Below are 22,312 nucleotides of genomic sequence, written 5' to 3' on the forward strand. Positions count from 1 at the left end.
CGAAATATGTTTTTCAATTTTTAGTGGAATTTCACTTTTTGTCGCAACTATCGGTAACACACGTTAAAAATCTTCACTTGATTTAAAAATACAGTAGACTCCCGGTTATTCGAACCTGTACTTATTCGAATAATTCGGTTATTCGAAGTGAGATGGCGTTCCCCTTGGATCTGCTTACCCAACTCAGGCAAAAACACTCTCGGTTATTCGAACTTCAGTTATTCGAATAATTCGGTTATTCGAAGTGATTTTTATTCCCCTTGGGGCCAATTATAGGCTAAGTCACCCTCAGTTATTCGAATTTTTTGACGAGAATGGTCTTGAAATCAGTTAAACATGATAACACGTACATGTCAAAAACACTACATCGATAGTAAAAAACAATGTAGCATTAAAGATTTTTTTGTGAGTTGAACTCCTTGTATTTACTAGATACATTTTCTTTATAACTTTCATATTTTAAAACCTGTTAACAATTTGTTCAAATTTATTCTTTCTTCAAAAAGTAAAAATTCTTTGTGTTTACACGCTCAACTGAACCACAATGCCTCAATTACTTAAGAAAAGTCCATCCCATTAAGGTTAAGTTGAAAATCTGGCGGGAAAACGAATTTTTCAGTTATTCGAACTCCCGGTTATTCGAAGTAAATTCTTATCCCCCTTGAGGCTTCGAATAACCGGGAGTCTACTGTACATGCTTTAAAATATTTGAGAAGAACAATATGCGGAATTTACCGTACACCACAATTGTTTAATCACTTTCTTAGATTGATCATATTGATAAGAAAAAAAGTAGTCTGGTGCAAACAATTGTTTTATGTTCATGTTTTTATAAGCGAATGAAGCTCGCGCCCAGATCTCCGATCCGGCACGGAAGTTCAAAATGACGTATAATAGCCAGATGTTTTGGTTTGATTTCATAGTAGTTTGGTGTTTATTTTAATATGCCTATGGGGAAATTGTGCGATTTTTTGGCTGTTCCACTTCCAAAAGACGTATAGATATAAGCATTTTCGAAGGTTAGCATCATAACAAAGGATCGTGATAAGCAGCTAAGAAAGCGTCCTGAGTTAACGTGTTTCTAAAGACGCTTTTTTAAAACTTTAAACGGTATCTTGCTTAGCGAGGTCACGACAAAAACCATCCCGATACTCAAAATCTCCATAGAAACACAATAGAAATGTTACGGAAACGAGACTTTTATCCAAGTCTGTGATTGCCCTACTCCACTTCCCATATAAATAGAACGACGAGTCTCCAAAGCCTCTTGAAAAAGACATGATTAAAAACAGCATTTTTGTTCGAAAATAGTTTCTTTTTGACTCTGTGAAGGAGTCTGCATAGTTAGCATGCCTAATATGATAAGGGCGGGATATAAAAAAACTAAGGAACGTGTTTTTACTGGATACATAAGATCTTCAGAGTATTTATTTAATGTCAAGGTTTTCACAGCTGTGAAGTAGTTGCAAAAAGAGCATTCTGCTTTGGCTTGTACTAGTTATTTTTTTCGCCCAGACATTATATGGTTGTGAATTAGGAACATCACACGAGCTAGATATATTGAGACAAATTGTACCGTATTGCTGTGCTTGAAAATGTGAACCAATATGGCCGATATTTGCAGTTTTGTATTACCCCCACTGTAAGAATATAATAAAAAGAACTTTCCATGCATGTCAAAACGATAAACATAATTTAAACCAAAAAATATAAATCATGAAAAAGCTTGAATATTTCGTTTGCATTTTTTTTGTTAATTTTCTCACATCCCACAACAAAACTATTGTAAAAAATACATTAAATTTTTTTAATTAAATATAATTTAACAATAACAAAGAACAAGTGAGGGAGTGAGAGACGATACATCATCTCCAAAAGATTTCATTTAATAACTAATAGTTTGTGTTTGTGTTTACGTCGTAACCGAGCGTTTAGCTGTACAGATCGTCGTCAGCATTCTCTTCATATAAATTGGGCTGTTGAGAGTTTCCACCGCCAGGAGCAGCTCCGCCACCGCCACCGCCACCTCCTTGTTGAGCACCCGGAAACCTAAGGATATATGCAAATAAATTAATATCAATTAAAATTTACGGTAACGAAGAAGGCAACCCACTGACAATTTCATAAAAAAACAAATTAAGATTTTTTTCCTTCATCGGTCCCTCACCCTCACCCTAAAGGGCAGCCTAATTTCAACCAGTTAAAATTACTGCGTTTTCTCGTTGCATTACAGGGTGAATATCACACTTTAAAAAAGCTGCCCTGTCCCTCGTCAAAGAACATTTTAATACCTAAAATTAGTTCCTAAACCACGACTTTGTTGCAACGTTTGCGCGAACATTTCGTATTTTCGAATATCGTTGTCGCTAACTGATCTACGAGCGAATTTCATTGACTCTTCGAAATGGTCACGACGAATCTCGGGTACTGGATCCTCTTCATCTTCCATGTCCTAAACATAATAGAAAAGTTAATTAATTGTATTCCAGAAAAGTCATGTCAATTTTGATATCTAATTCCCCAACTACTAATTAATAGGTAATAAAACAGACGCTAAGATGTTCGTAAATTTTCCAATAGTCTTTAGTTACTGAGGAGGTATCTGGTGGTTTACCGGTAACAACATAAGGATTCAAACTTACCATGTCATTATCAGCGTTAGCATCTCTTTGTTTTTCTCTTTCGATATCTTTCTCGATAGATTCTCGAATAGCTAATTTACATGCCCGTTGACAAATCTCGGTCAGATCAGCACCACTGAAACCGTGTGTTACTTTAGCCAGATATCCCAAGTCAATCTCGGTTGAGATAGGAGTTTTACGGAGATTAGCTTTCAAGATGGACATCCTAGATGGTTCGTCTGGTAGTGGAATGTATATAAGCTGATCAAGACGACCTGGACGTAAGATTGCAGAATCGATAATATCTGGCCTGTTAGTAGCTCCGATGATAAACACGTTCTTTTTAGCTCCCATACCGTCCATTTCTGTGAGAATTTGATTGATGACACGATCGGAAGCACCACCGCCATCACCCGCACTTCCACCACGAGATTTGGCGATAGAGTCTAATTCATCGAAAAACAGCACACACGGTGCAGCCATTCTAGCCTGGAATTTTTAAAAAATAATTATTTAATTTAAAAGTAAAATAGAATATGATTATCTTAGAATGTCATTACGCTGTCAATGAAGATAGACCAAGGAATCATGTAATTAGACTAAGAAAACATGTGAATAGACCAAGTAATCATATGGATAGACCAAGAAATTTTGTGGATTGACCAAGAAATTATATGGAAAAACCAAGAAATTATGTGGATAAACCAAGAAATCACATGGAGAGACCAAGAAAGTCATAGGGTTTAAGATTCCTTGAACGATTAAGAAATTATGAGCGGTTTATACCTTGTCAAAAACGTCTCTGACGTTGGCTTCAGATTCTCCGAACCACATCGTCAACAACTCAGGACCTTTGATCGAAATGAAATTTGCCTGGCATTCGTTAGCAATGGCTTTGGCCAACAGAGTTTTACCACACCCAGGCGGACCGTAGAACAAGACACCTTTGGATGGGGTCATTCCAAACTTCAAGAACTTTTCGGGATGTTCGACTGGGTACTGTACCAGTTCTTGCAACTCACGCTTTACTTTCTCAAGTCCACCAATGTCGTTCCAGGTTACGTTCGGCACTTCAACAACAGTTTCTCGTAACGCCGATGGATTAGTTGCTCCCATAGCAAACTATAAGAACAATAAGCAATAATTCGTGATGTAAATGGATAAAAAAATTAGCAGTGTGTTTATATACAAGGTACAATTTTGGGTTTTTAAGGGCGATATTGTAGATATATACCATCAGGTTGACTAATGAAACTGAGATGAAGTTATGACAGTCATAAAATTAAACAAACAAGCAATCACAAATGGAATTAAAAAGTCTTTTTCCCCAAGATTTTTTGCTAAGAAGGCAGGATAAAACAGATGATTAAAAATGTCTTAGAAGTTTTTTAAAAAAATCTACAACCAACACTCACTCTAAAGTTATCCATAGAAACAGCAAGTGAGTCCAACACTTCAGCATCAATAGATTCCTCTTCAAGATCAATTAAATCCATTTTTTCCCGAATCTGCTGAAGAGCTGCTTCGGAGCAGAGTGAAGCCATGTCTGATCCCACATACCCATGAGTTTCAGCAGCAATTTGCTCCAAATCGACTTCGTCATCTAATTTCATGTTCTTTGTGTGGATGCGTATAATTTCTAATCGGCCTGTTGCGTCTGGGATACCAATGTCCACTTCTCTGTCAAAACGACCTATAAAAAATGTCTGTAATTAGACATTTACATTAGCGTGATTTACGGAAAAGAACTATTGTATATTGGTGCTGCTATCTATAAAGGTCCTTTAAAGGGCTTCTAGTGCACAGTCAGCTGTCAATTGCGTTGGGGAAGGTATTGACAAAAAAAAATAAAGAAAGTTTAATTACTACACAGAAACTGGCTTGGAATGCATCATGGTTAGAATTCGCGAGTCATTTTTAAACTAATTTTTAGAAAGTAATTTTTAAAAATCGGTAGGGAAAGGGGGGCAATGCGGCGCCTTTCCCTTAAAGCTGAATTCCCCCACTTCATAATATGGACGGAAAGTGGAAATGGAAATTCGATCTCCACTTCTGGGAAAGCGCGAACAGTATTTCGGCTTGATCACAGAAAATTTGGCTGCTGTAAAACTCAGTTTAACATTTGGTAACAAGGTGTAAATTCAAGTCCAAAGAAAGTTATACTAGAAAGTTCAACAGGGGGACCTGAATCAGCTCACCCCCACCTCTACCTTAGCACGAATAGGGTTTAAAAAACTGTCACTAACCAAATCGTCTTAGCGCAGGGTCGATACTGTTTGGTCTGTTTGTAGCAGCCATAATTATAACATGTGATCTTTGCTTCAAGCCATCCATAAGTGTCAACAGCTGTGATACAATTCTCCTTTCAACTTCACCGTGTGTTTTCTCTCGTTTGGGTGCAATGGCGTCAATTTCATCAATGAAGATAATCGCTGGTGAATTCTTTTCTGCCTCTTCAAAAGCTGGAAAAGAAAACAAGAAAATGTTATACACCGATTATATAAAAATGCAATTCAATACTAATACAACCTAGATTACCTTTTCGCAGATTACTTTCAGATTCACCAGCAAGCTTACTCATGATCTCAGGACCTAATAAACAAAAGCAGAAATGAATAATATCATCTGCTTACCACATTGTTACGCATAAAGAATTATTAGGCTAACTGAAATGTTTGTTGCCCTATTTGGACCGTTCGCCAAAATGAAGTTTGGTAACGAGGTGTAATGAGCAAACAAGGTACAAACGACAAACACATAAAAACTTAAGAGTAAAAAACAAAGTTTAGAAATAAAGGTTTTCCGCTCACCATTGATTAGAAAGAAGAATGATCCTGTTTCATTAGCAACAGCCCTATAAAAAAAACATACAACATAGCTCCAGAATCCAAGGTCAGCATTTAGTCGAACTAAAATCATAGTTCATAACCTTTAATCGGAAGATTTTGCTGATCCTGTTAGACCTAAGTTGATTGGATTATAAACAACTACATGATAACCCTGTTGAAAAATCAATATAGGCAGGTCCGTCTTTAAATTTTGATGATGTCAGCAATGATCCGTTGGCACACAAAAATTTAATTGTTGACTCTATTTTATAGAGCTTAAAACACTGATTAAAAGAATGTACCTGATTGAGTTTTTGACAAACTGCTGAAGAGATATTGAGGCTTAAAGGATTTTTGATGACATCATTAAGTTGACCAAGTTCTAGGAAATTGGTCCCATTTTGGTCCTTAGTTAACGCAGGAGATGATGGCAGTTATTTCCACCTGTTTCCAAGTTATTAAGACTTAAAAGTGCAATGCAATAGCTTCGGTAATCTTAATATACTTTCTTTTGTTGTCAATATTATTTTAACGTCAAAGTTTGGTAAATTAAAGTTTAACATCATTAAATAGATGAAGGAATTCAAAAAAAATATAAACAAACATTTACACAACACAAACATTCAACAAAATACTTGGTGCTAACCAGTTACCCTAATTCACAAAATCTTCACGCAGAGAAATTCTTGTAAAAATTCTTCTAGCACCCGGAAAAAAGATACCAAACATTTCAGAATTAAGGTAATGATATGAATTTATTTACGTACCTAGCAATCAGTGTCTTTCCTGTTCCAGGAGGGCCATACAGAAGAATACCTCTTGGTGGTTTTATACCAAGAGCTTTGAACAATTGAGGATGCCTCAATGGAAGTTCAACCATTTCTTTTATTTGGGCTAACTGTTTTCTACAGCCACCAACATCATCATATCCAACTTCGTTTAATGCTTCTTCTTCATCCTCTCGCTTGATAGCCTCCCCTTCACAATGTATAACAGTGTCTGGAGCAACAATGCAATACGGGCTAGGATCAGTCTCAACAACCTTAAAATCGACAGCTCTCATGCCTCCACGAATTTGAAAAAGATCTCCTTTGCACACTGGTCTGTAAGCTTCAAGGAAGTAGGGCTTTAAGTATACATCAAATATGCTCCTGTGTAAAAAGTAAAGCAGATGCAAAAACAATATACTTATTATGGCTTATCCCTTGTGAGAAATTGAGAGTATATTGAATGTTTCTTCACTAACCCAGTCAATCCTTCTACAGTGTCATCTATTGGAAGAACATGTATCCTCTTGCCGTATTTCACATCTGGACATGCTTGCACGCTAAATAAAAACAAATTGAGGTTTTACCAAAAATTGCTAAGAAATATTCCATGTATTTCCTTTACCGCGCTACACATGAAGTTTAAAATATCAAGCAGTGCTTATAGTCAATATTTTAGTTAATAATTTTTCAGCACAAGTCTAGCAATAATCCATCATAAAATAATTTTACATGAATTATTCTTTTATAATTAAGAAATTAATCAAGGAAAGAAGAACAAACCTAACAATATCTCCAAGTCGAACTCTCAGATTTTGTCGTACTACTCTGTTCATTCCAATTTTATCATTTGTGCTGGCATCGTCATTTGACAACACAATACAAACAGTTTCCTTTTTCCTTTTCCCTTTTAATAGCACAGTATCACCACGAAACAACTGTAATTCTTCCATTTTTTCCTAACAAATATTTTAAAAAAGGGTATATATCAATGCTGTTCATCTTCATCAAAAAAAATAATTATAATCGATGTATACTTCCCTTTTACCCTTCTTATATAAAGCGTGAGCGATAAGATGTTCATTATAAACTTGTTGGGATAAAGTAGTGTGTAAAATGACAAAACTAAACTATTGTGCAGAGAGAGATTTTAAGAAATCAACTACAATTATGCTGAAAACATTATTGGAATAAATGCTCAATTTTTGAAGATCATACGAGAAAGCAATGATTTACAGCGTTTTAACAACCCACAGACTTTGAACTTGTGAATGTTCACAAAAGACTTGGGTTATTTGGTTAGATCCGATACCCCAAACTGTGATAATTCTTGTTGATGTCAACATGGACTATTTTCTCTTTTGCAGGCCTAATGGTTAATTGTTCGACAAGGCAGATATTGCAAAAATTGCGACTAGCTCATTTCCAATGCTCATCGACAGGCCAACACATTTGCCAAAGCAGAACTCTGACAGAAGATGCTGTTTTGCAATTTTAAAAAACTACCATAAATTCATGAACTGGTTTGTAGCTTTAAGTATGCTATTTGTTTGTGTTATCAATATGCTTTCTTTTCAAAATGTGTGTATAACCTATTTCTATAATGGTTGTTGCAAAAAAATATCCATTAACATGGGATCAATGGGCAAGTGGTCTACAGTGCTCTAAGATCACAGCTGCAAAGAGGTTTTCTTCTCTAGAGTCAGCAAATTTTTTAAAACTGACTTATATTTCTAATTTTAAAATACTATTTGGATGCTTATGCTAATCATTGTAATACAAGAGAAGTGTCTATTGGTATGTCAACTTACTGGAGATAATGTGACGACTGAGTTATCATCTGTTACCGCTTCTTCCACCATGAGCCTGTTTGGCTTAGCTTTTGTTTTAAGTATAGCAGTGGCCAGTTCATCCCTAAGAAAAAATGAACATTATTAATAGGGTTTAATTAAATTAAGTAGTTCTTCTGCTATTAAAAAGGTAACTAGTACTGTGCAGAGGGTTGCAAGCATTTTGTTTGTAGCACATACCAACCCAACTAATTCTCAATTTCTATGAAGCAATAAAAAGCTGACACAGCATTAACTAGTCACTTAAAATGACTTACTTTTTATTTGCTTCAAAATTATACAGAATATACTTGTGTTATTTAGAACGTCATACAGCAGTTAGACTTGTGCTGTTTGATAATTTATACAGCAAGTCATTCTCCTCCCACTTAAATTTATAAGAAAAACAGAAACCCTATTTTATGAAATTTAGTTTAATGCTTTTTGCCCCTATAAGAAATTCCAAATCTAAGTGAAAATCTTTAATCTTTAGTTTACTTAATTTTTTAAGTCTTTTGCAGCATTAAAATTATTTGGAATTCATAATGGCAAGCATATCCTATCTTGTTTTTTTGCACATATTTTTCCTATGGTGATTTATTTAACAACAGTCTTACATTTTTTATTAACAACAATAAAAAAACCCATTTAATTAGGCCTCAAAAAATTGCGTGCACATTCAGCACTGTGCACCGATCGTGTATGCAACATCAAAGACAGGCCCCGAAAAAAATCCATCTGTCTGTCACGCAAAATGGTAGCTTAGCTGTTCAAGTAGCGAGGCGCACACAATAGGGTATAAAAAGGACAGGCAAACCCATGGATTTTTTCACAGGCTTACTACTAGTTATATATTATCCCTATTCGATTATTTAAGTGACGCAGTAGTATTACATTTTAGTTAGTGCAAATCAAGTAAGGTGTGCGATGTAAAACCCACGTGCAAAGGATGTTGTGCATGCCATAAGAGCTTAATCTTTGTGGCGGATTCATTTTGTGGTAGAAAAGTGGGGGACGTTTTAAATCGTGAATCCCAAACACGATCGAGCGTCTACGTATAGCAACTCTCTCAATCTTAACTTCCTTTTCTACATGTCCAAAATCCTATGCATGACTATACTGTCATTTTCATAAATTTATTTTTTATTTTTTAGGTTATCACAAGCAAATAGGCAAAAAATATGCTTCTCTTGGGTTTCGTTTTTAAAATTGTTGGAATTAAAATGACACATGCAGCATTAAGAAAAAACTCAATTAAATTCAGACCTGCAATAGTTTCAAATTGTTTTGTCAAATAAGAAATTATTGACAATTAAGGTGGCAGTAATCCTTTTATTTTTTACATAATTAGTTACCAAAAATTGTTTACAGACTATATATTCATTTTTTTTTCTGTTATAACACACTTGTCACGATTTTATAGCTAAAATACTATATCTTTCACCAAAAATATTTAGCCTCAACAATTCCTCTTTAAAATAAAATTCATGAATAATTAATTAGTTCTGTCGAATATAGTTTAAGTCTATGAGCTTGCACAGAAAGAAATGACGTAATTATTAAAGAGAAAGGTTAATAACAACAAAGAAGCGCATTATGTATAAATTTAAGACGGTCTTCATTATGCTACAATGCACAAGTTTTAACTTTCAATAGCATTTTTGTTTTACTTTAAAATTTTCAGACATACTTGGTGAACCATGCAGCCATGATACAGTGTGCGGAAATCTTTTTATTCGTAATATTTTTCATTTAACAGTGTTCGATGCAGCAGGGGATGCTAATAAAGAATCTTTTGAAAAAAACAAAAGGTTATTGTTAAAAAAATAAGAATAAACAAAAAATCCACACACCGTTTTAACAGCGTTAACCCAAGGTTCATTTAAAACCAGAAGCTGATCAAAAATAACGAGATTGTATAAAAGTTGGAGTTCGTAGAAGCCGATTTTTTTCTTATGATACTTTTTTAAATAGAAATTTCTGCTGACTCAGCAATTTTAGTGTAAGTTAAAATCATTTTATTATGTATTAAGGCCTATATTTTCAGGAAATAGTAAAAAGAAACACTGAGTAAATAATTCACCTATTTGGACAGCTAAAAAGGGTTACTGCCACCTTAAATCAATGATAAAATGTCTGTTCTGCCTGTAAGTGCAATGTTGCAGACTTGCTTTATCTGTGCTTCGTCGGCGTTCACCTCCGCATTAGTGAAGAACCGCATGGCTGGATTTCTTGTGTAAGACCTGGTTACCAACAACAAAGTAACCAGGCAAAAGATTCATGTATACGTAGTTCTATTATCTAAGTCAGGAGTCGGTGAATTAGCTAAGATGTTTAGGTTGGCTATGAATAGGCTTGCTCTTGGATTAAAAGGACAAGGATTATTCAATAATTTTGAGATTTAAAAATGTCCGAAAAAAGTTCGAAACGAGGTACGGATATGTCCGACCGAACTCGAAATGCGGCAGACATTTTGTCTGACGAGTCTTCAAAAATTATTTTAAGGCCTGCCATCGCACGCTACAAAATGGATTTTATAGATTGATTTTCAAAACTCTATATTTATTTTTTAGGCGTGCGATTAATCACATGCCTGAAATGATTTAGGCGTGTGCCAAGGTGTACATGTGCAATCCACGCCTCTCCTGAAAAAGCCTGCTAGTGTATTTTCACCATATGTAATAACCATAATGAAGGAGGGTGTTATAACAATAATAAAACTGCCTGTTTTTCTATTTTTATTATAATTATTTTAGCGAAAGATAATCCCACTACATAGCTACAATTTCAGCAGATTATTTTTGTTATAAATTCCATAAAAAAATTAAAATTAAATATTGGATTTTACAATTATTCACATTTATTTCTTCATTTTGAAAAAACAAATCATTTAGATGTTATATTGAATTCTTTTCATCCGTAAAAATTTATTTAATCATGTTGGCAATTTTTTTGCCAACGTGTTTGAATCTTTTTTTAAAAACATGTCGGCAAATGCCAAGTGAATTTAGGGGGCACTGACATGATTTCACCACCCAATGCCCAGGACTATTTTATCAATTGCTGTTAAAAATATTACGAAATGTTAAACTTCTGGATAATATATATTCTTTTATTTCCTTCTTTTTACTAGCTACTTTAAAGCAACAGGTGGGCATTCATAATACCAAAAAAAAACACAAAAAATTGGCACATGCAACTACGCTTTTCCTGTTGCTGTAATTCATTTTATTAAAAACAACTAGTTGATAAGGCCTGTGGAAAAATCCACTTAGGTAGAAGAACAATGGAAAAAACAAGTTTTTTAGGTTTTACTGATGTCAGCAGTGGATATACAAAAAAAATTGAAATGCTGATCAAGAAAATGTATAGGGTCATGTGCTTTTAAGGCATGGTTACAAAGATATTGCGGTTTAAAGATTTTTTGATGACGTCATTAACTGGTTTATTCCGAAACAGGTGAGTTGACCCAGCATTAAAAAATTGGTGTAATTTTTGTCTCAGGTGGTCCCTAGTTACCCACGCAGGAGATGATGTCAGGTAATTCCAACTATTTCCAAGCTATTTAGCCTTAAAATTAAAAGCACAATGCAATGACTTTACTATTCCTATTAAATTATTTGATGTCAGTCTAAATGTAACGTCTGGGCTGTTAACAAATAGATATACTTTTCTTAGAGATTGCTAAGAAAATTCCAGCAACATTAAAAAAAAAAACACGATGGAGTGCTTTAAAATTATTTGGAATTTTTTTATTATCTTTCAAATTCTTTCCTCCCTACAAACATTTGTAACTAGCTAGACCTGGAAATCGTTAGCTTGTTGTTAGAGCACTCGGCTTAACTTTGTAACAAACGTTTTAAAATCACCGTTGCGGTCCCTGAAGGGTATTTTCCTTGAATTTAGTGAGGCTAACCACATTAAGACTTTTTAGATATTCTTTATGGGTTATTAACGAAAATAAAGATAATGTTTTACTATCTTAACAGCAATTTAAACGTACAGGAGATTTTAATCTTCAAAAATGACTAGCACAAAGCTTAATCCTGACAAAGATATATTACTGTAATACCATCTTCACTAATTTACTAAAATTTGAAACGTTTACAAAAGCTACAAATATCTTAAGCAAATTTCGTTTGCCGTTAATGTTGCAATGATCTGACACTATCTTTTTTGCATGTAACTGAACGATCGTTACAAACAAATATTATGAAAACAAATTAATCGAACCAGTTGGTTTTCGCAAGGACTAAACTGGAGAAAAAAACGATGTTTTTTGGCGCGTTTCGTTATGTATTCTTACGCTTCATTTAAGTTTATACTGTATAATTTTTCCACTTGTAATTATTGGTTATTCTTGAAAATGAGTGTTACAACCAAACGCGTCGAAAAAAAATGTCATTTTTTTCTCCAGAACAAATTTAATTGAGACAAACAATATTGAGAGTACTTTCGGCCACACTGCTGCCCTCCACTTTAACGACCTTCCGTCCCAACTTCGGCAAGTGGGAAGCTATAATAAATTAACAAACCTAACGAAAAAATACTTTTCTGATAAGGCAACAGCCAGACTTTTAAGTTGTTCTGATTTTTAATTTATTTGTCTTTTTATCTTAGCCTTATTTCGACTTGTCAGTTTTTGTTTTTTTTTCTCACTCAATTGCTCGATTTTGATTACTTTTACTATACTTTTTGATTAATTATTGCGTTTTTTTCTTCTTTTTTCTTGTTTATTCACTTGTTTTATTTATTTATTTGATTTCTTTTGTGACGCTTTAATTTATTCCTCAATTTGCATAATGCAGACTACCAAGCCTTCTTTAGCTTTAATCAATTATAATGGTTCATTTATCCTAATGCCCTTCAATACGTTTTTACAACTTAAAACTTTTGTATAATTATTTGACTGCTTCTTTCATCAATGTTCCTTTTTCTCATGTTCATTTTGTTTTTATTTCTGATTGAATTTATCGTTTGTACATTCATTTATTTTACGCATTTCAGCATTAAGAACTATTTTTTGGCTTTTTTGCCATTTTAGGTCAAGTCGGCATACTCTAGGACTGTAAGTCCAAAAAGACAGGTAAAATATGTAGCTACATCTATTTATCACTGAACCTTTTGAGACAGCTATAAAAAAGAGCAGTAGTTATAGATAACTACACTCAATAATCATGCAGGGAGAAATCAATGATGTTAGTCCATATATAAATTATAAGTAAGTTTACTTACTGATTTTGTGCCATATTATTTAATTCAATCTTTCACTGCCACGACACCAAAATGATTTTTATGAAAAGTGAAAGCCAAGCTACAATGTTGGTTTGGTAATTTTGCTGATTCAAGATAGCAGTTGTGACGCATGCGCAATAAAATTCTTCTCGAACCTTCAGAGAGGGCGCGGGATTTTAATTTTCGGGTATCCAGCGAAAAATACGTCGACTAGAGAACACATTAAAGTATGCACATGGCATTGAAAGCCAAGTAACGAAAGCCAAGCCTAAAACTTACGGTGGTCCACAAATGTCAAAGCACAAATCTACCCAACGGCACAAAAAAACTCCCCGGCACAAAAAAATGCCACGGCACAAAAAAAATATGTCCACAACTTATAAAAATATATCACGGCAAAAAAAAGGAACGGCACAAAGAAAAGTTACGGCACAAAAAATTGCCACGGTACAAAGAAAAAACCCTCCGAAGGAGAGCACAAATTTGTTCTTATTTATTTATTTATCGAGATTTTTATGTTGTATACAGAGTATTTTGATTAGTTTGAGCCGTAACGTAATCGAAATACTCTGTATACACGTCATGTTCGTTTTTTTGTACTGTGTGGCTCCATACGTATTGAATATTCCTGTTGTTGACAGAAACCTTTTGATCTTGCCCTCCAATCTTTCTCGCAAAAAAAATATGGAATCAGGACGCCCCGCTACACCCTCGTGTTTTGAATTACGTATGTAATGCGTATTCCAGTGCTTAACTATATTATCTAAATCATTTTGAATTATTCCAAAAAAGCAGTAGCACAACAATTGTTTATCCAGTTCACGCGTAAGATCAATAACGCCTTGCGATTCTAAATCTTTAAAAAAGTTTCGCCACCAAGAGGATCTGTTTTGCTAAAATAAGACCACCATGATTCTATCCTTTGATTTCTTGTAGACGGTGGATAGCGATGAGCGTCAGGGTTGTCATGAAAAAAAGCTTGGATAGTAGCCGTTATTTTATTTTCAGTTCCTAAGTCAGTGATTAACTCCATTGTACAACCATCTGTTTCTGTTATTGCATTTAGGTACATGGAAGCTATACGATCTGGTGATTTGTTTGTTCTAGTCACGCGTAACCACATAATCTTACGGCTAAATCCATCAATACATCCATGTATTTATCATACCCATCAATATGCCATGCATAGTTAGGTCCTGGATTTCTGTAAAGCCTTCTGCGCAGTTTCCGAGCCAGTCTCACAACACCAACAGGATCCAATTCTTTTAACAAAGATTGTACTATATTTCTGGTTTTTTTTGTGCCGTGAATTTTTTTTGTGCTGTGGGTTTTTTTTTTGTGCCCTGGTGCATTTTTATACGTTGTGGATATTATTTTTTTGTGCCATGGAGTTTTTTTTGTGCCGTGGAGTATTTTTTTGTGCCGTGGAGTTTTTTTGTGCCGTGGGGTAGATTTGTGCCGTGATACTTGTGGGTCACCGTAAAAACTAGCATAGACGGGTTCTGAGGAGTTTATTTAAATTTTGGTTAAATATTTTTGTTACAAGAAAACCGGTGTACGAAGTGTTGTCTAGCTTTCTGTAAGCTAAAATCCCTAAAAATATTTAACTTCCTCTTTGCAAGTGAAACAAGTTGAACGTAATTTTATTAAAAATCCACTTTGTACTACCATCACTTCATATCAAGGGAGACAGCAAAAAATGAAATTTTCTATCAGAGAAATTTTTCCCGCTTTAAAAAAAAACCTTCCAAACTACCAACAACTACATCCGAAGATGTCAAATACCAACAGACAACTCACAATCATTACCCAAGAAGGGGGAGGAGGACTATCCATTAACAACAACAACAACAACAAACAAACAATAAGACATTTTTTGGCGCTCCAATGTAAATGACAATCGAGTGCTGCAATAAAGATAATGTACCTTATCGGTAAAAGAAAGATAGCGAAAAAATTAGTCGGCAAAATAAAAAATCGGCAAAAATATTAGTCACTTGGGCGAAATTTAGTCACTTTTTGCCTACTAAATTTTTGAATTTAGTCACTAATAGAAAATAATTGCGTAAAACTGATAAAAATTAGCAACATGGAAGAAAAAACGGCAAAAAGGCGGTCGAAAAAAAAATTGGATTGGAAAAAAAATGTCGTTAAAAAGTTTGGTTGCGGGTAATAATAAAAAAATCGGTAAAAAGTTTAGTTGACAAAAATTATTAGTCAACCTAGCTCAAATTTAGTCACTTTTTGCCAACTTTTTTATCGATAAGGTAGCAATTTCCAAATTTATTTTCTTTGAATGTGCTGCAGCGTATTTTAAAAGAGATTGAATATAATATTTGAAATCTTCCGCCGCGCAAGAAGAGAATCAAATTAGACCTCCGGGGACTGATAAAAAAGTCTGGGGATGAGGTTGGCATCGGGAAAACGGGCTCAAAATGGAGACAGCACTTTCGTTTTTATAACATTGGCTGGGCGAAGTCAAGTGGTCAAAAGGTTGTCTAGGTAATTTAGGTGAATTCCCAGGACCAGATAATGCTAGTGATATTTATTCCATGATTTAGAGCTACAATATCCTTATGTTCACAATCTCAAGTGGTACGATGGCCCCTATGGCTCACTTCTCTTCTCAATAAAAACACTTCTCTTCTTAGTCAAAACACTTCTCTTCTTAGTCAAAACACTTCTCTTCTGTATAACAACACTTCTCTTCTGTATAACAACACTTCTCTTCTGTATAAAAACACTTCTCTTCTGTATAAAAAACTTCTCTACTTTGATACCCAAAGTTCTCTTCCGTTCGAAACACTTCTCTTCTAAGTGCGAAACACTTCTCTTCCCAGTGCGAAACACTTCTCTTCCATAAGCTTGAAAATTTCCCAGACTGAATCTGTTCCTTAATATATGAATTTATCCAGATCTTGTTTATGAATAAATGGCACACCCCTGGCCCTGCACATAGGAAATTTTGAACCCAGTAAAGTTTGCATAAATTCTTACGGGGCATATTAACGTTTCTACAAAATTAGATTTTTCGCGGGAAAAAAAGCGAAATTTCAAGCGATATTCTTATACGGTCCCAGAAGCGTAATACGAGATTGCTTTATTTTTATCTAGTTTCCACTAACTTTGAACTTTTATAATTGCGATTCGGCGAAACTAGAACGTTTTGCGGCTTACAATTGACCCTACTTTATCCGGGAAAAACATTGATTGTGATGTCTCCTAGGAACAGAACTCGTGGTTTACAAAAACCAAGATATTTTTTTTGCAGCAATGTTGGGAAAAGAACTTGTGGTTTTGAAAAAACAAGATATATATTTCTAAAATCCAAGTATTTTACATTGTTACAGGTGTTGTATTACATATATCTTTTGACTGCATAAATCAAGTCAATATAATAATCAATAGCTTCATGAGCTGTATCTGGCTTAAAGATTCCCCACCGCTAAAGATCAAGTTGAGCTCATATTAAAGATCTTTGAAAGTTGTCTATAAATCTTTTTTTATTTTTTTGAAAAATCTTTATCCGTTTTCGAGATATTTGTCTTAAAAGTAGCGCTAATTATGCGAAATTATGACATCATGAGTATACATTGAGCATAATTATGGTAACTAAATAAAAAAATTATGTAAAATGTTCAAAACCCTTCAAAGTGAATGGCCAGAAAGTCTTTTTAACTCTATATGGCTTTTCAAAAATGTTAAATTAACTCCCTTGCAGACATCATGCATAATTATTGAATTTTCTTAGTCCAAATTCTAAAGAACCAATCAAGAATTTTTTAAAAAAATGTTTAAATTCCTAGACAACCTTTCAAGCTCTTTCAAATGAGCTCAACTTGATTTTTCACGGGAGGTAACCTTTAAGTTTGGAGAAACCCTCCATTGGAAGAACTGTTTCCGCAAAATTCAGGCTCATTATCGTGATCTGGTACAGATAGTTCGCTAAATTCTTCTAGCTCAATAAGATCTATAGTTTTTTTTAAAAGACTCGCAACAATATAATTCTGGAACAAAGTACAATGTATCAGGCCTTCCACGGGGAGCAGTAGCACCTTTGCTTGGTGCTAACAGATGTTGATTCCAACAGATCGCAAATTCATTAAGGTTCTTTCTGATCAAATCCATAAAGCAGTAGCGTACACATTCGGCAATGAGTACTTCACCAGCATCTAAAAATCCTAAGTGCAAGTTCCCTAAAAATAACCTCCACCAACTTGGTCTGTCTTTTGAAAGTTGTGACCAAAAAAACTCACTTCTTTGTTTAGCTGTTGGTGTACCAACAATAAAACTGCCAGTGCCAGCATATTCGTCATTATGCTGAGATCTTAATGCAATCTCAACAGCTTCCAAAATACAGTTTTCAGTACCAGCATCAGACCTTATTCTTGTTGAAAAAATATGTCACATGGCGAGGGGACTGGTCCTGTGTAATAAACCTCACAAAAGGTTAAAATTACGGACCAATGATGTAAAATTGCAGACCAGATTTTAGAATTCAAGTTGTAAAGAGCCACATGCAGAGAAGTGTTAAGTGTAGAAGAGAAGTGTCAAAACACTAAAGAGAAGTGTCAAAATACAGAAGAGAAGTGTTTCGTTATATAGAAGAGAAGTGTTTTTGATTTGGAAGAGAAGTGAGCCATAGGGGCCATCGTACAAGTGGTTTGGCTTCTAGTCCTGCTGTGCCATCCATATCTCCATATATCATATCAAGTCATTTCTTTCATTCACTAACAAAACAAAGGGGCTGCTTTAAAAATCTATTAGCATAAAAGAGGAAGAACTTTTTATGGATTGCATTGTATTTGATAGTGTCATGAAAATTGTATTATCCTTCTAACATTCCAATGTTGAAGTCTCCTGTCACTCTCTCCCTTCGTAGCCATAGCCATCCTAGCTAGAGAGAGTGATAGAGATGAAAACATGGAATCACAGCCCCGATATTTACTTGCACATGCATCTAAGTGATTACGTAATGCCCGATGCGCGCGCAGAAATGGAGGTAAAAATGTAAACAAACTAAGTGGAAAAGTTACCTCCATTTCTGCGCGCACAGGAAAAACACAGCACTATGATTGAGTGTATTCCTGTGTGATGTTATTTGTTTAATTTTTGGCAGTAATCTTTTTGATTCTGTCTTTTAGCTGGCTGTGTGACAGGAAAAAGATGCTAGAATACACCTTTACGATAATTCGGGAAAACTAACACTTCATCGCAGGTTATTTTACGATCAGAGGGAAGGTAAACATCACACTTTTATAAGAGTTTATTTTCTTGCTGAGTTTTGTTTTTAATAAAAAGTCCCCATAAGTTGTATGTATCTTATAATTATAAACGTTTCCTGATTTGAAAGAAATTGATTCAAAAGAAGTTTAACAACTGGAGAAAACACGCTTTTGTCTCTAACAAAAAACATGTTTTTTACCTCCTCTCTTCCGATATTGTAAACGATGGAAAGCCATAGGAACACATGTACATTTTTTGTAGTATATGCAGTGAATTGATTAGGGCAAATTCTAACTGTATTTTTTGTGATTTTTGTAAACTTTGGGTTCACCCAAGTTGTAACTTGCTTAATTCTAATGACTTCAAAAAACTCACCAAGGATAACTCAGATGAGGCATGGTCGTGTTTAAAGTGTAACTCTGAAATTTTTCCATTCCAGAGTGACAATACACCTCTGTTTGAGGCACAAAAAAGTCAGATTTTTTCTGACGTTAACTCTCATATTGAAACCTCTTTTTCAAATAATGTTGATGATGAAGATGAACGGTTTACTAATTGTAAATACTATGAATATAACAGCTTTAACTCTACTCTTGAACAACTTTCTTCTTCGGACCTTACACCTAATTTTTCTTATTTTCATCTTAATACTTGTTCTCTTCCCAAGAATATTGATAATATCAACATTCTTCTGAACTCTCTCAATATTGACTTTGATGTGTTAGGCTTCAGTGAAACTAGACTTAGTAAGTACTCAATAACACCAATTTTAAAAGGTTATAGAGGATTTCATAACCTTTCAAGCAGCAATGCAGGAGGTACTTCCTTGTATATTTCTAATTCGCTAACAGTAGTGGTACGCTCAGACCTTTCAAATTTGCTCTTTCTTGAAAGTAAATTAGAATCGACTTTTGTAGAAATCTTAGATAACAATCGTAAAAATACCATTGTTGGGTGCATTTATAAACACCCTAATATGCCAATTCCTGAATTTATTAATTTGTATCTTAAACCCTTCTTTGAAGTAGCTATTAAGCAAAAACAAAAACTTATTTTAATGGGAGATTTTAATATTGATCTTCTAAAATGTGAAAGTAACCATCTAGTTGATGATTTCCTGGATGAACTTTATTCTAATTTTTTACAACCATCTATAACAATTCCAACCAGAATATCTAATACATCTAAAACTTTAATTGATAATATATTTAAATCTAATCCATTTACAAAATATTTCTCAGGTAACATCATCACCTCAATTTCAGACCACCTTCCTCAATTTTTAATTTATTTTGACAATAGACTTAAAGTCAAGGATAATTTAGACACCTATTACAAGGATTGGAAAAATTTAAACATTAATGCCGTAATAAATGACATAGAATCTATAGATTGGGATTCTACTTTGCTTTTAAATGAAAATAATGTAAATAACTCTTTTAACCTTTTTTTTAATCAATTAGACCAAATTGTAAGTAGACATACCCCTAATAAAAAACTATCAAAAAACAATTAAGTATATAATAGAAATAAACCTTGGGTCACTAGAGCTATTCTAAAATCCATTAACATCCGCAATAATTACTATAAAAAGTTAATCAAAGCTAAAAACCAAGAAAAAAAATTATATTATCAAAACCAATATAAATTTTATAGAAATCGTATAGTTAATCTTATCAGGAACTCAAAATCAAACTATTATAAAGAATTTTTCTTAATCAACAAAAATAACAGTAGAAAAATTTGGAAAGGTATAAAGGATATTTTAAATAATAAAGATAACAACAGTAGATCTAGCACTTCTTCCTTAAAAATAAATGATAAAATAATCTCTGAAAAATTAACTGTAGCTAATGCTTTTAATGAACATTTTACTTCTGTTGCAGATAAAATTAGAAACCAAATTCCACATAACAATACACACTTTTCATCTTACCTAAAAAATAATAATAGTAACTCATTATTCTTTAACCCTGTAACAATAGAAGAAGTTTTAAAGATCATAAATAACCTTGATTTAACCAAAGCATCGGGCCCAAACAGTGTCCCTAATCTTATCTTAAAACAAGCCAACATAGCAATTTCTGCAATATTAACCAAACTTTTTAATCTTTCCCTACAACAAGGTGTATTCCCAAACATATTAAAGATGGTTAGTGTCATACCAATCTACAAGAATAAAGGGTCTCCTCTTGATCCAAATAATTATAGACCCATATCATTATTAAGCAATTTGGATAAGATCTTTGAAAAAATAATTAAAAATCGATTAATTTCTTTCCTAGATTCTAATAAAATTATAACCAATAAACAATTTGGATTTAGGACCAAACATTCAACCACCCATGCACTAATTAGTCTCACTGAAACTATTCGACAAAATTTAGATAATTGTAAGTTTGCATGTGGAATCTTCATAGACCTTCAAAAGGCCTTTGAAACTGTATCACACGAAATTCTCCTTTCAAAGCTTGAACATTATGGAATTAGAGGTGTAACAAACTCCTGGTTTCGCTCCTATCTCAGCGATAGGGTACAATATGTCTCCCTAACTAACACCAAATCTAAAAAACTTTTTATTAAACATGGAGTTCCCCAAGGTTCCGTTCTTGGTCCTATTTTATTTTTACTTTATATTAATGATTTAATTAACTCAATAATTTTTTCAGAAATTTTTCATTTTGCAGATGACACTTGCATGTTATATGCTAACCATAATCTGAAAAAAATGCAGAAGCATTTAAATATAGATTTAAAATGTATGGCTAACTGCAAATAAAATAGCATTAAATGTAGCAAAGACTGAAGTCATCATATTTAGGCAAAGAAATAAAGCAGTCAACTATGATATAAGGCTGAAATTAAATGGAAAAAAACTTGAATTCTCATCTCATGTAAGATATCTAGGTATATTAATAGATGAATTTCTAGATTGGGATTTCCACATATCTTATATTGGCAATAAATTAAGAAAAACAAATGGAGCTCTTTGCAAACTAAGATATTATGTGCCTAAGGATATCCTACTTTTAATTTACCATGCATTATTTTCTTCTCATATTTCTTATAGTCCGCAAGTGTGGGGTCTCACTTCAAAGTCGTGTAGAATTTTTCGCTTACAAAAAGCTGCTCTCCGAATCATTACTTTTTCTAAATTTAACTCACCATCAAATCCTATTTTTCTTAATCTTAATATTCTTACTCTTTCAGATCTTATAAAATTTCTCAACATTATTTTAACTTTTAATATTATAAATCTGCATTCTCCAGGTAATATTTGTGATATTTTTAAATTGGTCTGCCATTCATCTAATCATTCAACAAGAAGTAAATCCATTAAACTTCTAGCTAGACCTTCTGTTAGGACTACCTCATTTGGTCTCAAATCTATACGTTACCAATCTATTATTAATTGGAACAATATCCAACAACACTTTCACCAATACGACCTAGCCTCTCTCATTCTAAAACAACTAAAAAAAATCTGCAAAACTTATCTTCTGGATTGCTATAACACTAATCTCTCCACTGCATAAAAAAGATTTTACTAAAAAATTTTTTTTTTGTAGTGTCATACTGCTTATTGCAATCGTTTGATCTTATATAGGTGGCCATCACCTACATTAGTATTTATACTATCTGATGGTCTCCCCGTAGGTATTTATTTAATGTAAAATATACAGTTATCTCACACGAAATAAATACTACTGCTACTACTACTACTACTACTACTACTACTACTACTACTACTACTACGGTGCTTCTAAATTTGTGAGAATTATTGTCTTTTTTGTACTGCAAATTAA

General features: G+C 33.7%; 1 protein-coding gene across 1 annotated transcript; it reads right to left on the reverse strand.

Annotated features, from left to right (window-relative positions):
- Positions 1 to 1,818: 1,818 nt before the first annotated feature.
- Positions 1,819 to 13,437, reverse strand: LOC130629646 (transitional endoplasmic reticulum ATPase-like). The gene is made up of 13 exons (XM_057442923.1): positions 13,281 to 13,437; positions 8,028 to 8,130; positions 7,000 to 7,175; positions 6,696 to 6,776; positions 6,217 to 6,600; positions 5,432 to 5,475; positions 5,160 to 5,213; positions 4,868 to 5,083; positions 4,037 to 4,314; positions 3,408 to 3,743; positions 2,643 to 3,110; positions 2,292 to 2,452; positions 1,819 to 2,049 (listed from the first exon to the last, which is right to left on the reverse strand). The coding sequence occupies exons 1-13, from the start codon at positions 13,292 to 13,294 to the stop codon at positions 1,932 to 1,934; spliced, it is 2,433 nt and encodes an 810-aa protein (XP_057298906.1). The 5' UTR covers positions 13,295 to 13,437; the 3' UTR covers positions 1,819 to 1,931.
- Between the last annotated feature and the right edge of the window lie 8,875 nt (positions 13,438 to 22,312).

This window comes from Hydractinia symbiolongicarpus, chromosome 2 (genome assembly GCF_029227915.1).
Source record: "Hydractinia symbiolongicarpus strain clone_291-10 chromosome 2, HSymV2.1, whole genome shotgun sequence".
NCBI lineage: Eukaryota > Metazoa > Cnidaria > Hydrozoa > Anthoathecata > Hydractiniidae > Hydractinia > Hydractinia symbiolongicarpus.

Coding starts and splice junctions, on each gene's coding strand:
- LOC130629646 (XM_057442923.1), bottom strand. Junction 5,476..6,216: donor GGAAAGACACTGATTGCTAG/GTACGTAAATAA, acceptor TTTTTTTTATAG/GGCTGTTGCTAATGAAACAG. Junction 3,744..4,036: donor TTTCTATGGATAACTTTAGA/GTGAGTGTTGGT, acceptor TTGTTCTTATAG/TTTGCTATGGGAGCAACTAA.